Source organism: Accipiter gentilis, chromosome 30 (genome assembly GCF_929443795.1).
Source record: "Accipiter gentilis chromosome 30, bAccGen1.1, whole genome shotgun sequence".
Lineage (NCBI taxonomy): Eukaryota > Metazoa > Chordata > Aves > Accipitriformes > Accipitridae > Astur > Astur gentilis.
The window spans coordinates 17,235,188-17,249,554 of record NC_064909.1 but is presented as its reverse complement, the minus strand read 5'-3'; the positions used below and the strand labels follow the sequence as shown (position 1 = coordinate 17,249,554).

General features: G+C 37.9%; 1 protein-coding gene across 1 annotated transcript in view; it reads right to left on the bottom strand.

Moving 5' to 3' along the window:
* The window catches only part of MSH2 (mutS homolog 2), a 55,608-nt gene that overhangs the window by 16,505 nt on the left and 24,736 nt on the right, over nt 1–14,367 (bottom strand). Inside the window, exons 7-8 of the mRNA XM_049833842.1 lie at nt 10,438–10,637; nt 5,152–5,261 (exon numbers count right to left, since the gene is read on the bottom strand). Coding sequence (XP_049689799.1) covers nt 5,152–5,261; nt 10,438–10,637 — 310 coding nt within the window. The remainder of the gene's footprint in view (nt 1–5,151; nt 5,262–10,437; nt 10,638–14,367) is intronic.

The following is a 14,367-nucleotide window of genomic DNA, read 5'->3' as shown; positions in this document are numbered from 1 at the left end:
AGGTTACAGAAAGAGCCTACATAATATCACCAAAAATCCTACCTAATTTCAACAGGTTTTTTTGAGTTGAAAAGCATACACATTTCCTTCCAAGCTAAATATTTTCAGAGTCACAGATGAAGTAAATTGTATTCATCTTTTTTCCTCTCTCTTCCCCACAGTTCCACTGCTAGGTGTGTGTTTCTGATGACCTTACAAGCCTCAAGTTTAATTCAAAAGCACAGCTTATAACTAAAAATTTATTTGCTAAATAACAGAAACTCAATTTTTAATACACAAACTTTTACAATCAACAAAATATTAGCACCATTGTCCAACATGGAAACTAACCATTGGCTTTCATATTAGTAATGTATTTAATCTAATTCAGTTAAAAAAAACAAACCAAAACAACACTTTCATGAAGCTTCCCCTAGCTGGGAATTATCTGCAAAGTTGTACACAAAGCAGCTGCAAATACCTTGCAAAACACACCAAGAAAAGATGGTGGTTTACATACAATTTCACTTTTATCCACAAGTATATGTTAGCAACAGGAGGAAGAAGAAGAAAAAAGGGAGGTTCACAGTTCGTTTACTCCTTCCGAGACAATATAACACTCCAGAAAGCACTGAGCAACAGGAACTGTTAAGTACAAGAACCACCACATACATCCTGTCCTACTAAGCACAAGGAGCACTTAGAATCTACAGTGCATCAAAATAATTATAAAATCATTAGACTCAAGACTCCCAGGTTTTGCAGCAACTTGGAACAAAGACCTGGGAATGCAATCTGGAGATGAAAGCCACAGGAATGGGGGAACAAGTAAATTATCGTATGAAGAAACCACATAGCATACTGTATATTCAAAGGATTGCTGCTTTATTCTGAGAATGATCTTCTCCCAACAGATAATTTTATCTTCCACAGAAGCTGCATCATGGAAAACTGAACCGTTGGTGCTTATTTTCTCTGCACAACTACCAGCACTGCAAGGCATTACACTCAGCCTGCCGTTTTGGTTCCAGTTGTGTTGTATGCAAACACACTGCAGTGACAAAGTTCTCCAGTTGCTTAACCAGAGATGTGGACTCCACACAAAATAATGGATTACGAGATTGGAGAGGACCATCTTGAAAGCTGGAGATGTTAAGAAAGGGGTACGAACAAATTCAGTCCCTGCTACATCCCTATTGATAGGCCTGCTCCTCCCATTCCCTTAACACTTCCGCTAAAAGAACAGCAATGAACATTTATGACAGAGCATACAGCAGAAAAGACCATTCCTAGTTTTGTAGGGCAGATCCTGGATCTGAAACAGCAACTGGAAAGGCTGGGATGCAAACACCACACATGCCAGCCCTTGTCAGGACTGGCTTCATGAGACAACCAAGATTGACAGTCAAGTGAGAAGTAATTTTGTGTCACAGCTTCAAAGAATTATTTGAAGCCTGGAATAAACTGCAGAAATCCCATAACCTCAGGAGAAGAAAGGTAACATTCCCAAGGACCCGTAACACGCAGGCAGCCCCAGCAGAGCACCCAGTCTGGCTCTCGGTTCTGTCCTTTACCCAGGCTGCCACGTCAGAGAGGCGGACTGGAACCGAAGCCATGCCCTGCACTTCCATCCTTCAGGGCCTCCTCGCTACAGGCAAGCTTTCATTTCACTGCGAGCAAAGATCTGTACGTGGCTACATCTTATAGCCTGCAAAAAAGCTACGTTACTTGCCTCACCCACCGCTCAATTTGGCAGTCATGGGGACAGAGTTAGTTTTCATGTGCTTGTTGCCAATTCCATTACGGCTCCAACAGAACCGTGGTGACAAATGGACCCAGAGGCTGCTAGTGTGCAAGAAATAAATCCTGAGCTGCTGTGAGGTTTTGGGACAGAAGCATTAAAGTAGAATTACTTCAGCTTCCATTTACATTAATAGTTCGGGTTAGGGACTGTAGCAGTTCAAGAACTGATTTGCAGCAAACTAGGCACTCCAGCCCCAGGGTTAATTGCCTGGTGGCTTTTCCAGGTGTAGATATCAAGTCTTTAGGACAGCTAGCAGCCTATATCCCATTACATCAGCATGAAAATCTGAATTTAAAAATGTGTAAGATCCAAGTTTGAAGACAGCTTCTGATATGTTGCATTACCCACCCCAGCTATTATAGGGCAGCTCCTTCCTCGTTCAGGCCTCATGAAGTAATCCTTAGCAGGTGACAAACAAAACTGCTCCATCTGACCACTCTCTCCAAGTGAAAGCCAAGTGTGATCAAGTGAATAGAAAACAATTTTAAATTAAATTAAAAGTTCAGCTAAACTGCTAACGAAGTAAAATGATTATGGTTTACTAAAAATATTAAAAACTTGTGCTACTAATTAATATATAAAACCACCAGGCACCCACAACTATATTACCCTCTAACATTCTTCTCAAGCTGTGCTCCTCCTACAGAAGTATCTCAGATATAATTAGGTAAGTCACTTAAAGCAAACTTTTGCTTTTTCTCCTCCACAGCCCTCAGTGTGAACATGGCCAACAATTTGGCAAGACAAGCATTAACAGGAATGTGGTATTTGAGTTCTTGGTGGTGCTTTGTACCTAATGAATCTACCATCAGCTATGGTCCACTAAGGCTACACTTCACCAGAAAAATTGAAGGAAATACCACCGAACCCAACTCACTCCCCTCTCATCTCGCCCAAAAAAGATGAAAATACTCATCAACATTGTGATATTTCACTGATATATTGATCACTGAAATGCACTTAAGTCTAAATTACAACTCAGTCCTGCATTAAATACAAATGTTAAATTTGCTTCAGAGATTAAGGAATGCAACAGACACGTGCAACAGATTGGTCTGAACACTCTTGCTACCACTTTCACTCTATATATAACCTCACTCTACATATAACCTTTTACTGGCAAGAGTCGTGCAAAGGGTTATAATGAAAGCAAATCCCTTAATGCAATATGGATAAGCAGCAGCTAGACATTCCCTTTTTTTCTACTAAACACACTGCATTTTTTTTAGTGTAAGTTTTTGCTCAGAGCTACTCCAAAATGAATGTTCAAAGTACAAAATTTAATGTGGTAAGCAGCAGACTAACATCACAGCATTGACAACACTTTCATACCTGCATATGTTTACTTACATGAAATGAGACCCAAGTGAGTCACATTTCCAAGCGGTGCTCAAATGAATGAGGTGACAGCAAAACAATTTGCAGACTCTGGGACTATGATAAACTAGCTAGCTAATCTGAAAAACAAGTCCTTTTGTAACGAGCTGTGCTCTTAATACTCAAACCAAAATACTATATACCGATAGCGCTAACAAACTTTGAAGTTGCCCTGACTTGAGGAGGAGGTTGGAGTAAGACAGTTTTTCAAAGGCCCCTTATGATTCCGTGGAATGGAAGTGACAGTTTCTCAACTTTTATTACAGCTAGGTAAATGAATAACCACATCCCACGCTTTTTGAACTTGGATGTTTCTCTTTACATTAGAATACATTATTGACATGATTTAGTTGCTACGACAACCTGTCCTTCAATCACACTCAGAATAGAGCTAGGTATTTTGTTCGAACTCCCTAAAAACCTAAGAGAAATTTCAAGTCAAAGTTCAAGTTTTAACATTCATACGGACAAGGCTTATTCTTGCGGTAAAACCAGCGTCGGCTTCTCTATAGCCATTTTCCAGTATCTTGAAGGAGAAAAAAAACCAAATCCAACACATTAGATTCTATGGGACTTGATTAAAAATAACTGACTTGTTATTCTGTTTGGAAGGACAACAAAACATTTTTGAAGTAGAAGCTGAAACAAATTTGAAGAGCTGGACTATGAAGGGCCAAGGCTTAGAACAGCTGTTAGTTTTAAAGAAAACAGAGTCCCAGGGCATACAAACTGCATCAACAGATGGTCTGTAACTAGTATAAAGCTATAAATTTCTTCATTAGCATATATCACAAATTACAGCAACATGTCAATCAAATAGTCTTTCCTTAAACTGTAAAACGCAGTTGATTAATGCATACACAATACAAAGAGACAAAACACGGTGCTTCTGCCTTCGAAGAAAAATATGCATGTTCAAAATTTTAAAGCCACTGCAGTTTTCAAAAGTTCAACACCTTGCCCTTACTACCATGCCTGGCACATGGTTAGGTAGATCTTGTATTTCTACAGTCAGCTGAGATTGACAGTTATGACAATCCTAAAAGCTTCCCAAGTTTTCCAAAGTGACTGAAACATCTTATTGAGAAAGGAACATTAAATATGTTTCTAACCAAACATGTACATGTCAAAATGCGTCTCACCAATTCTCTAACAAATATAATGGGAAAAAATTACGTACAAAACTCACTTAAAACCTTGGCATTGTTTCACCCAGTTAAGCAATGGTTCATGTTTTTGCCTGTGTCCTAAACATTCAATGTTAAACAATGACAAATCGGTCATTTATGCTCATCCCGTCTCCTTTCCACTACAGGTTTAAGGAACAGGAATGTTCCTTCCAGCTTTCTTTGGCCAATTTTTCCTCTGAAAAGAATGCCAGTTTTCTCTTGCAAGCATAGTCCTATCATCAGTAATATTTTATAAGCAAGTGTAGATGCAAGGCTAAGATAATTGTAGTAGCTTTCTCTCTAGTGAGAAATAAACTTTACACTGGAAAGTAAAGTCAGTCTTTATACCTAGGTCAATCATTTTTCAGAGGCAAACTGTTAGTTATGAAGACTTAATCCCACCAAACAGAACCAAGTCTAATGAACTTTATAGAAGCAGAGACATATGTAATAAACATATTCTGGCTACATTCTAGATTGGAGATATATCACAGTAACTGAAAATATGAAGATGCAGAAAAGTGACAAAATAACTTTCCCACTTTTAATACTGATGAGGTTTTTGAAAAATAGTTTCAGGTCCACAGCACCCATGTACCTAAAGCGTTTTTTCATTGGCTAGATAATTTCAGACAGTGGGTGAATATCCTCTTGATATCAAAATGCTATATTAATAACAGCCTTCATATATTCCACAGCTAAACTATCACTAACTACTTAATATAGATGATCAATTAAATTTAGTGAGTGTAGAGCAGATTGCAAAGTTCACTAAGAAACTTTAATTGCTAAGTAAACCCCCTCCCACACACCAGCCCATACCTTATCCATGTCCAATGTTGTTTCTATCATCTCCAGAAACTTTGAGAAGTCAGAGTAGATATCATTAAGAGGTGTTATAAACACTGCCAACAACAACATCTGGTGAGCTCCTGTTAAGAACAAACAAGAAAAATTATCATTCACAAAACCCCACAACTTTACCAGAAATCACTTATCCAAGATAAAACAGCACAACTATACAGCTGGTTAATTTTTATTAAGATTGGTTATGACTATTTCAGTGACACACACATAGCTTTTTCTAAAATTGGCATTATTCAATTTATATTCTGATTAAGCTTGTACCTATTCCATCATCTTTCTTCATATCTGGTGATATTAATTCCCTTCTACTATGAGTAAAACTACAGACAAACAACAGTTTGAAAGCAAACCTGCTGTCTGTACATCACCTATTCTTGCTCGTAAAAAGTAGAAATGGCTTTAGCAAAAAGCGTATTCTACAGCAACCAATTTTAAAGATATGAAGTGTATCATCATCCACACTGAGAGTTTTTAATTTTTCTTAATTCAAAATTACCAAAAATTGGGAATATTTAGTAGGATGAACATAATAGAAATTGAGGTGTATGGGGTTTGGGTTTGTTTTCCTTAAGAAAAGACCATCTACTTTAACCAGATCTTTGCAGTCACTCATCTTTCCACTAAACAGGAAGTCATCAAAACTAAATTAGTCTTTTCTAACTTATTTTGTTAGCACAGATACTCTGTAGCACCAAGTGTAACTGCATAGCACACATATTGGTTGGCAGTCCAAAGAACACTAAGCATTGAACGCAAAATGCAGTTCATAGTTCACTTAGCATGCAAGGATATTGCCAATTCTGTGAAAGAAGTATTTTCTTCAGGCCTACAAATAAGCACCTATCCAGCAGCCAGCTGTGAAAACGCTTTGTCAGTAAATGAATGTTTACATCTTTGCTGCCACTTCAATATACAACTTAATCACAGAAAGATTAGCGTTATTGACTATGTGATTTACACAAAAAGCTACAAAAAGAATCCAATGCTATGAGCCTATAGTCATTGGATTATGTACAGAATTACGATATTTGCCTCCGATGTTTACAGGCAAGGCTTTGCACGAACAGAGAAACGCAGAATTAAGCTCTGGCTATTCCAGAGCCTCCCAATTTCTTACCAGACGAGGGAAAAAGTCCTAATCTTTCCTAGGAAACATATTCGTACAAACTTATAGAAGTCACAGAGCGAGGACGTGATTACCCAAGGGAATCTCTCTTTTCTCTCAGCACCATAACTCAAGCAGAAAGAAAAAGTTCCGTTTGTTTCCTTTTCCTCCTGTGCTTTTTTAGTTCCCCACTCCCCCAAGCTTTTAAAGTTAAAGCTCTTAACTGATTACTACCTATTAATAGAGAAAAAAAATTACGTGTTGTTGAGAGATTATTGAACTTGTCAAAATGGAGTCATCTGCTGTCTAAACATCTTCAAAACTAAGAGAGATCTGAAATAAAGTACAGCTTGCTTTTTATTCTGTATCTCTTGCTTGCTCTTTCCCCTCCTGTATGAAGACAGATCTAAACCAACCTAGAAAATAAAAGGAGGTAGTAAAGAATGAAGAGTCTGAAGAGCAGAAAAGAAGAGGACTTCTTCAGAGTGGACTTGGCAGTTCCCAGTGCACCAGGTGACAGAGTGCATGGCACACACAAAGAAATGATCTTCAGTATTCTTGAATTAATGAAAAATGATTGCGTTTGAACTTAAAGTAGCAATTACAGTTTATTTTCTTGAAATGACTAAGTAGGAAAGTTTCATGATACCATTTCATTATTTAAGTTTGAAGAGTACATCTTCAGACACCATAGGAAGATGCCACATTCAAAAATTAGAAAATACTGATTTATTAAGTAAATAAGATACTAATGTATTTACATGTATTTATGATATGGTTCAAACTGATATATTGCAAAATTGATTTACACTTGCAATCCAACTTCATATTCAGTATCCAATGCTTCAAAAAAGTAAAATAGTGGAGTCAGTGAATACTGAGGATTTATAGAAGTGCTATGTGTATGCTTTTCTTAAAAGCATAACACTTGGCCTTAAAAGAATATGAACAAGAAACACCATTGAAAAATTCTAAATTAGACTCCAACTTGTCTTGTACCTGCATTCATAAACTCATATAAAAGATGCAGGGTAAAAAAAAAAAAAAACACACTTTTGCACCTACTCAACATTATTAGCATGTAAGCTAACTGTTGAGAGAAAGAATAATAGATCTAGGTACCGTCAAAAGCAGAGCTGCATATTGGTCACAAAGCCTATCTGCTCCCAGGTACAATTTTTAATTTAAACCATAATTTACTTACTGAAGCACAGATGAGTGTTTATTACATGCATTAAAGACTTTACTATTAATATGGTTTGAAACTTTGTATAGAAATTAAAATCAAGCACTAATCTTCAAACTTGAAACCTTTATACAGTTACAGAAGTATGAAAACTGACACTATTCTATCAAGGACACTACATGTTTTCACAGACAAATCTCGATGACTAAGTGCACTTAAACCAGCCATTTTGATAGTACAAAAGGTCTTAGAAAAAATGATGAGGAAAGAACAAGGAGCAAAACAGAAATTGGGATAAAATATAGTATGGGTTTATTAGAGGCAGATCATACCTGTATAGCGCAACATCTGTCTGAAATAACTGAATGCCTAAGACAAAGGGAAATCTGCAGACCTAATCTGGGCTCTTCTAAAGCATTCAATACAGTGTCACTTGGGATGCTAAGATGCAAGATTGATGATTAATACAAAGATCAGAAGGCAGATAAAGAGGACATCACCGACTTGCAAAAGATGAATGAGCTGGAAGGACATCAGCAATACAGTTCCTCCAGGGCTCGTATAAGCATTTATCTTTTTAAGATGTGTGAATTAATAATATTAACGCACAAAAGAAGGCTGTTTATAAAATTCACTGGAATATACAACGTGGAAGATATCAGTAGATGAAATTGGAGCAAAATAAATCAGGAACATAACTAACTGACCTTGAAAACTGGGCTAATAGAAACAAAGTAAAATTTAGCAGCAAGCAAGGTAAGGCATTGATAGATAAACGAATTTCCACTATGAGTAGAGGAATAATCAGCTGGAAGTGACAAAGGATGGGCAACAGCTAAGTTCGATCACAACATGGTTATAACACACCAGTGCAACAGTCATGGAAAGAACTGTGATGGAACACGCAGTAAGAGGCGTTTCCAAAAACAGTAAGGGGGTATTTCAGTCACTGTATACAATATGGTAAAAATACACCTGGAACCCAGCATACAATTCCTGTATCCTGCATATTTACACGCTTAAACTAGAATGTCAGTCTGAGATGGGAAGGAAGACGCTTCAGCAGCTTCTTGAAGACAGACATCTTGTAAGTACCTAGATTTTATGCCCCAGCAATTTGAGTAATGAACAACTGGTCCCTTTTGCCAGCAACAGCAAAATGATTTGATGACTCAGAGTCCTTTCCCATCTTATGCAGGCTTCTTATGTCTAAAAAATAAGAGAGTCATCTTCACTCATTACCCCCCTCCTCAGCTTTCATCATCCATAAAAACAAGCATCTCAACAAAGCAATGCTTCATACTGAAAGGCAATCACTGCTGATCACTTCATGCTCTATCTCCTCATAACCATTCACAAGAAAAGAAAGTTCTGAAACTGGCAGATACTCAGAATTGTCAAAAATCTTTCTTTTAAACCATCAAGAGATGGAAAGTCAGATTTTGTACAGTCTTAAACAGGAAAATTATCAGATCCAGTCTGAATCAGTCACATACATTCAAAATTACCAGACCATTCTTGTACTTTAAACAAGTGTGTACAAGTACAAAGAAAAATAAAAATAACGCATTTCACCTATTTTAAATTATCTTAGATATACCGCTGATGTATGCCCTACTAAGGCCGAATGATTCAAGTGTAAAACAGCAAGAACCTTTTGCAGTCTATTAATTTTTCCATATGGTGAGCTTAGCAGTTTGCCTTGCACAGCTTGCTCCTCAAAGCTTCTAAAAATGGAATTGTTTTCGTACCCCAATGTTATGACAGAGAAACTCTGTTGAGCCAAATGACAACTAATAGAAAAAGAAGTAAAGGCAGGAAGCGAGCATTTTGAACTAATACATCAGTTTAAGATAGAAATCCAAGAGCTCCATGCCAAGGCAAAAACAAGCAGAGTCTTTGGAAAAGCCAAAGGGACATGACTGAGGCAGCTAAAGCGTGGCGTAGCTCTTTTTTTTTTTGAAAAAAAAAAAAAAAAGAAAAAAAATTATCTGTCAGTTCCTTCCCACTTTTAAATCTTAACTGCTTTTGGAAATAACACAGCGAACAACCAAAAATCAATTTATTTTAAGATTAATATTTTAGAAGGTAAGTCTCATTACTTGAAGTCATAAAACTATATTACAGAAAAGTATAAGATACTGGGTAATATTACTGTCCACTCAAATACAGGAAAGACATTTTTGTAACCATACCATTTTAAAAAATATTTCTCTTTAAGGCTTTGGTGCTTGCTTTATGCAAAGAGATTTTCAAACAAATTAACGGGCTTCTACAAAAATATGCTATCTGACAGGCTAGGATTGCTATTGCTGTATTGTATCACCCCCCTGTTACACTGACACTGTCTTACTCTGCATTTTCTTGGTAACGCATAGAAAAGGAAAAGAAATAGCAACCTTTGTATTTTCTAGACTTGCTTGTCATAGCATTGAGCTTCATGCTAATGAAGATTAGAAGAAATCCTGCTATGTTACTCTTATTAAATACAGGAGCATTACAATTTGAGCTGGGGGGGGGCCATTCAAATTACACCGATAATGCTTAAACTGGTTTTTTTGTGTTTAATTACAACCCAAAGTGCAAAGTGTCTTCAAAAGGAACACAACAATATTGCATGAATGGTATCTTGTAAGGTTATAATACACATGCAATTGGTCAAGAATTCTTAGAGACAAGTCGATGTCAAAGATTACCAGACCATCACCCAACAGTTCAAGTATTTCAGCTACACACTAATTGGAACACTTTTTCATGTAAAGATTTGGCTATGTTATAGTATCTGATTGGCATTTCAGAATTTCAGTTCATTTCAAATTCAAATGTCTTTAAGCTTTACCTCCTGCAACAAAAGTACACACGAAAAAAGTAATCTTTGGAAATCTACACACTATCTCTTTGTATCATCTGTGTATTATAAGACATTGAAAATAAACAGGGGTAGTGTTACCTTCATGTTTTTCTAGTGCTTCTACAACACCAGGCAGTTGATTAATAGCCTGATACATTCGGTAACAGTCCTGTAAGTTTGCTGCTTGTCTCTGAAATTTCTTTGCCAGACGGTTAAGATCTGGGAAGCGACGTAAGAGATCTTCTTGAAGGCACTGACGTAGTTCTGGATCCACCACAAAAGCTTCAACCAAATTCAACCTAAGAAAGAAGTTCATAACAATGATTAGCATGGCATGGTCTATACTTCCTTTATGTCACTAATTAGAATGAAAACATTTATCTGGCAGTTTCTATCTATCCTTTCTCTATGGCTGTATCCATTGGCCAAGTTTCCTGACAGAAGAACAAATGAAACTAGGACAACGCATGAACTGAGAAAGCAAGGATATTTATGTCATGCTTCTGTAGTTTTTAACAGTTGGGGTATCTAATGAACAGCATTGGAGTGAAACTGTTTCAAGCACAAATGCCAACATCTGTTCTGTAGGTATGTCGAAGCTCAGAATCTACTTTGAGATTAATCCTTTCCCTGCGCTATAAAAAAAGTCATCCAGTAGGCTACAAAAGAACAGGTATTAAGTAGGAAAAACGCACACTGTAGGAAAACAACCCACTCTTGGTAGAGTTCGGTTGCCTGTGGTCAAGGCCAACATTGACACTGTGCAGCTGTGCAACCCTGGATCACAGAATGAGAATCCTTGAGGTTGGAAGGTACTCCAGACATCAACCACTCCAACCCCTTTGCTCAAAGTAGGGTCAGCTAGAGCCAGCTACCCAGGACTGTGTCACATTTTGGGTATCTGCAAGGATGGCCCCAGTATTAATCCCTGGGATACACCACTAGTGACTGGTTTCCAGCTGGACTTCATGTCCCCGATCACAATCCTTTGAGCCTGGCAGTTCAGCTAGTTTTCAGTCCACTACAGTCTACTCATCCAGTCTATACTTCATCAGACACAACAGGAAACAGTGACAAAAGCCTGCTGAAGTCATGATAAACAATATTCACTGCCCTCCCCTTATCCAACAAGCTAGTCAATTTGTTGTAGAAGGCTGTCAGGTTAGTCAGGCATGATTTCCCTTCATAAATCCATGCCAACTACTTCCAATCACCACCCTGCCCTTAATACATTTAGCAGTGCTTTACAGGATTATTTGCTTAATCACCTTCCCAAGGATGAAGATGAGGCTGACCAAGCTGTAATTCCCTGGATAGTCCTCTTCTCCCTTTTTGAGGGTTGGAAGAAAGTAAATGTCACTCCTATCTTTAGAAGCCTTCTCCAACTATCATGACCCTTCTGAGAAAACCAAGACAGGTCCCACAGTGACTTTGGCCAGCTACCTCAACACTTGTGGGCGTATTCCTTGGGTCCCATGGAGTTGCATGTGTCCAATTTGTTTAAATGTTTGCTAACCTGATCCGCCTCTAATAAGGTTGTGTCTATTTTGCTCCAGGCTTTGCCACTGGTTTCAGATGCTTGGGATTCCTGAAGGCAAATCTTCCCAGTGAAGACCATTGTGAAGAGTTGTGTAATAAAGAGGTGTGAGAAACCTTGTCTGGGGCCTCCTCACCTTCATTCAAAAGCTGCATTCAAGCTAAGGCACTTGTCCTCGGTTCTCACCTGAGCTATACTGCAGCCATGCCTGTGCCTGGCCATGCACCCCACTGATCCAGACTGTGATCCATTGACTTGACTTCTTTGCTTCACCCCAGATCATCACTACAGACTTGCCTGCAGACCCAGACTGCTGGCTGAACCTGGTTACTGTCATCAGATACACCATTTGCCTTCTGCAGGTATTGGGGGACTATGTCCTTATCAATGAGGGTACTTGTCTCTACGTGCCTTGTTGTCACCATTGACTCGCAGCTTGCCTTCCCTTTAGCCTCACCTTGCTGCTGCTCCCTAACATTCTGGTTTGGTTTTTTGGTGGGTTTTTTTTTTAATAGTGAAATAAATATTCTTTAAGTGCTGAAAGTAAGCATAAATCTTGGTGAGAAGTGACAGAGCCTTAAATTATATTTTCCCCACCAGAATGTAAGTGAACTTTCATACATTTCTTGCTTTCTTTTTTGCATCAGTTAACGTTGCCATCCTTCCATATTTTGCATTACTTTGCATTCGCAGTTAAACAAAGAAGTCAGATATTGTTCATTTTGGAATGCCAGAGAGGTCAGTGTTCTTTGGTCATACTAGGAATACAAAGGAAGAACTCTGCCCCCTTCAGAGATCTCCACATGTGATATGCTGTTGTTCATTTCTGGTTAATCACATTAACATGCTATCTATCGATATCTTGGCATCAGCAGGAAAGGTAACTTCATTTAGAGACACGCAAGCAGAGAAGGGACAGCTTTCACCACATTATTTCTACTGTTTTGCTTACTGGCAGAAAAATGCATCAGTTTCAGTAACAGGAACATTTGCATTTGCAAACTGCATTGGAAATGACAAACTTTTTTTGTCATTTTGAAAGCAGTAATCTCTACATTACACCATGCAGCATTCTGCAGAGAGAGCTAGACACTGGAAACAGTACACAGAGGTTTGTATGGTACACTGCCTCAGTTAAGTAGTAAAGACATTCCCTCAAGAAACAAAGGCTTTGTCTAAGGTAACACAAGAGAGAGACCCCTGGACAGGTAGCAGTACATTTCTGTACATAAAAAATTCAAAAGGAATGTCCTTCTGTTGCAGAAAGTGTTCTACCCACACTACTCCAGTGAACCTTCTTATTATACCGAAAAAAATCGATGAAAAAGACAAGAGAAGAATCCTACATCTACATTTATCCACTCAACTACTGCCTTAATAAATATGTTTAAAGATTGACGTTACTAACCCATAATGGTGCTTTATTTCCAAAAAGGATAGGAAACACGCGGAATCTCTAAAATATCCATTTAAGTTTCAGCATGTATACCGAGCTTGTGAGAAGCAGACAGGAATATTCTTAAGATACCTACTGCAGGACAGCAGAACAACATTTGTATAAGAAATGTCATAATAGCCAAATAATTTCGAATTCTGATCCCTGTTGGTGTTTCTGAGCACAATTTCTAGCTTTCAGGTTTCTGTCAAATGGTTTGGAGGAATAACAAGAATTATGTGATCTTGTCACAGCAGATACATTGCCGTGTTTATTAAAAATCTCTACAAATTTACCTAGCAGACCTAAGACCTACATCACGAACTGTTTTCTCAGAAGCACCAGCAGCAACTGGTGACCAAACATACTTTGTAAAGACGAGATTTTTTTCTAGTATTAAAAAAAAGAACAAAACAAAACCCAAAGACACCTGATACAACAGCTTAACAGCCTAAATACAAGCCCACTAACCAGATGTCTGCCTACCTTCCCCAAGGGATTACAGAAGGAAGAAATCCCATCTGCAGGTCTTCCCCACAAAGTATCTTCTGCCTCTGTCAGAGCTTACGGAAACTAGGGGCAGTATCTGCCAACTTGTTCCTCTTCACAAGAGCCAAGTAACTTGGTCATTTTTAGTCCTGTAATGTGGAAACAATTCCTTTGGCAAAAACAAGACAAGATTCACTGAGAACTTGTCCATAAAGTATACCCATGTGTTCTTACTGTTAACTTGCTTGGTCTCTAGCATTTATCATCATGGCAAACACTCAAGAGGTTGTACTATTCTGATATTATGTCCTCTCCCTCTCGCTTCCCAGGTGATATTCAAGATTTGTAAACCTATTTATTACTTCTCAGTTACCAAAATATCACCACACATCAGCCCATAAAAAGGCAGAAGTTGCAAATACCTTCAAAATGCCTTCAAGTTTTATTACCTGTAAATCTGCATGAAGTTCTGGTTTAAAGCACACTTTCTTCACTTAAAGAAAGTAGTAGGAAGAAAGCAAGACACATTTGGAGTGTTTCTCCAATTATAAAAGTGAATTTTAATCTA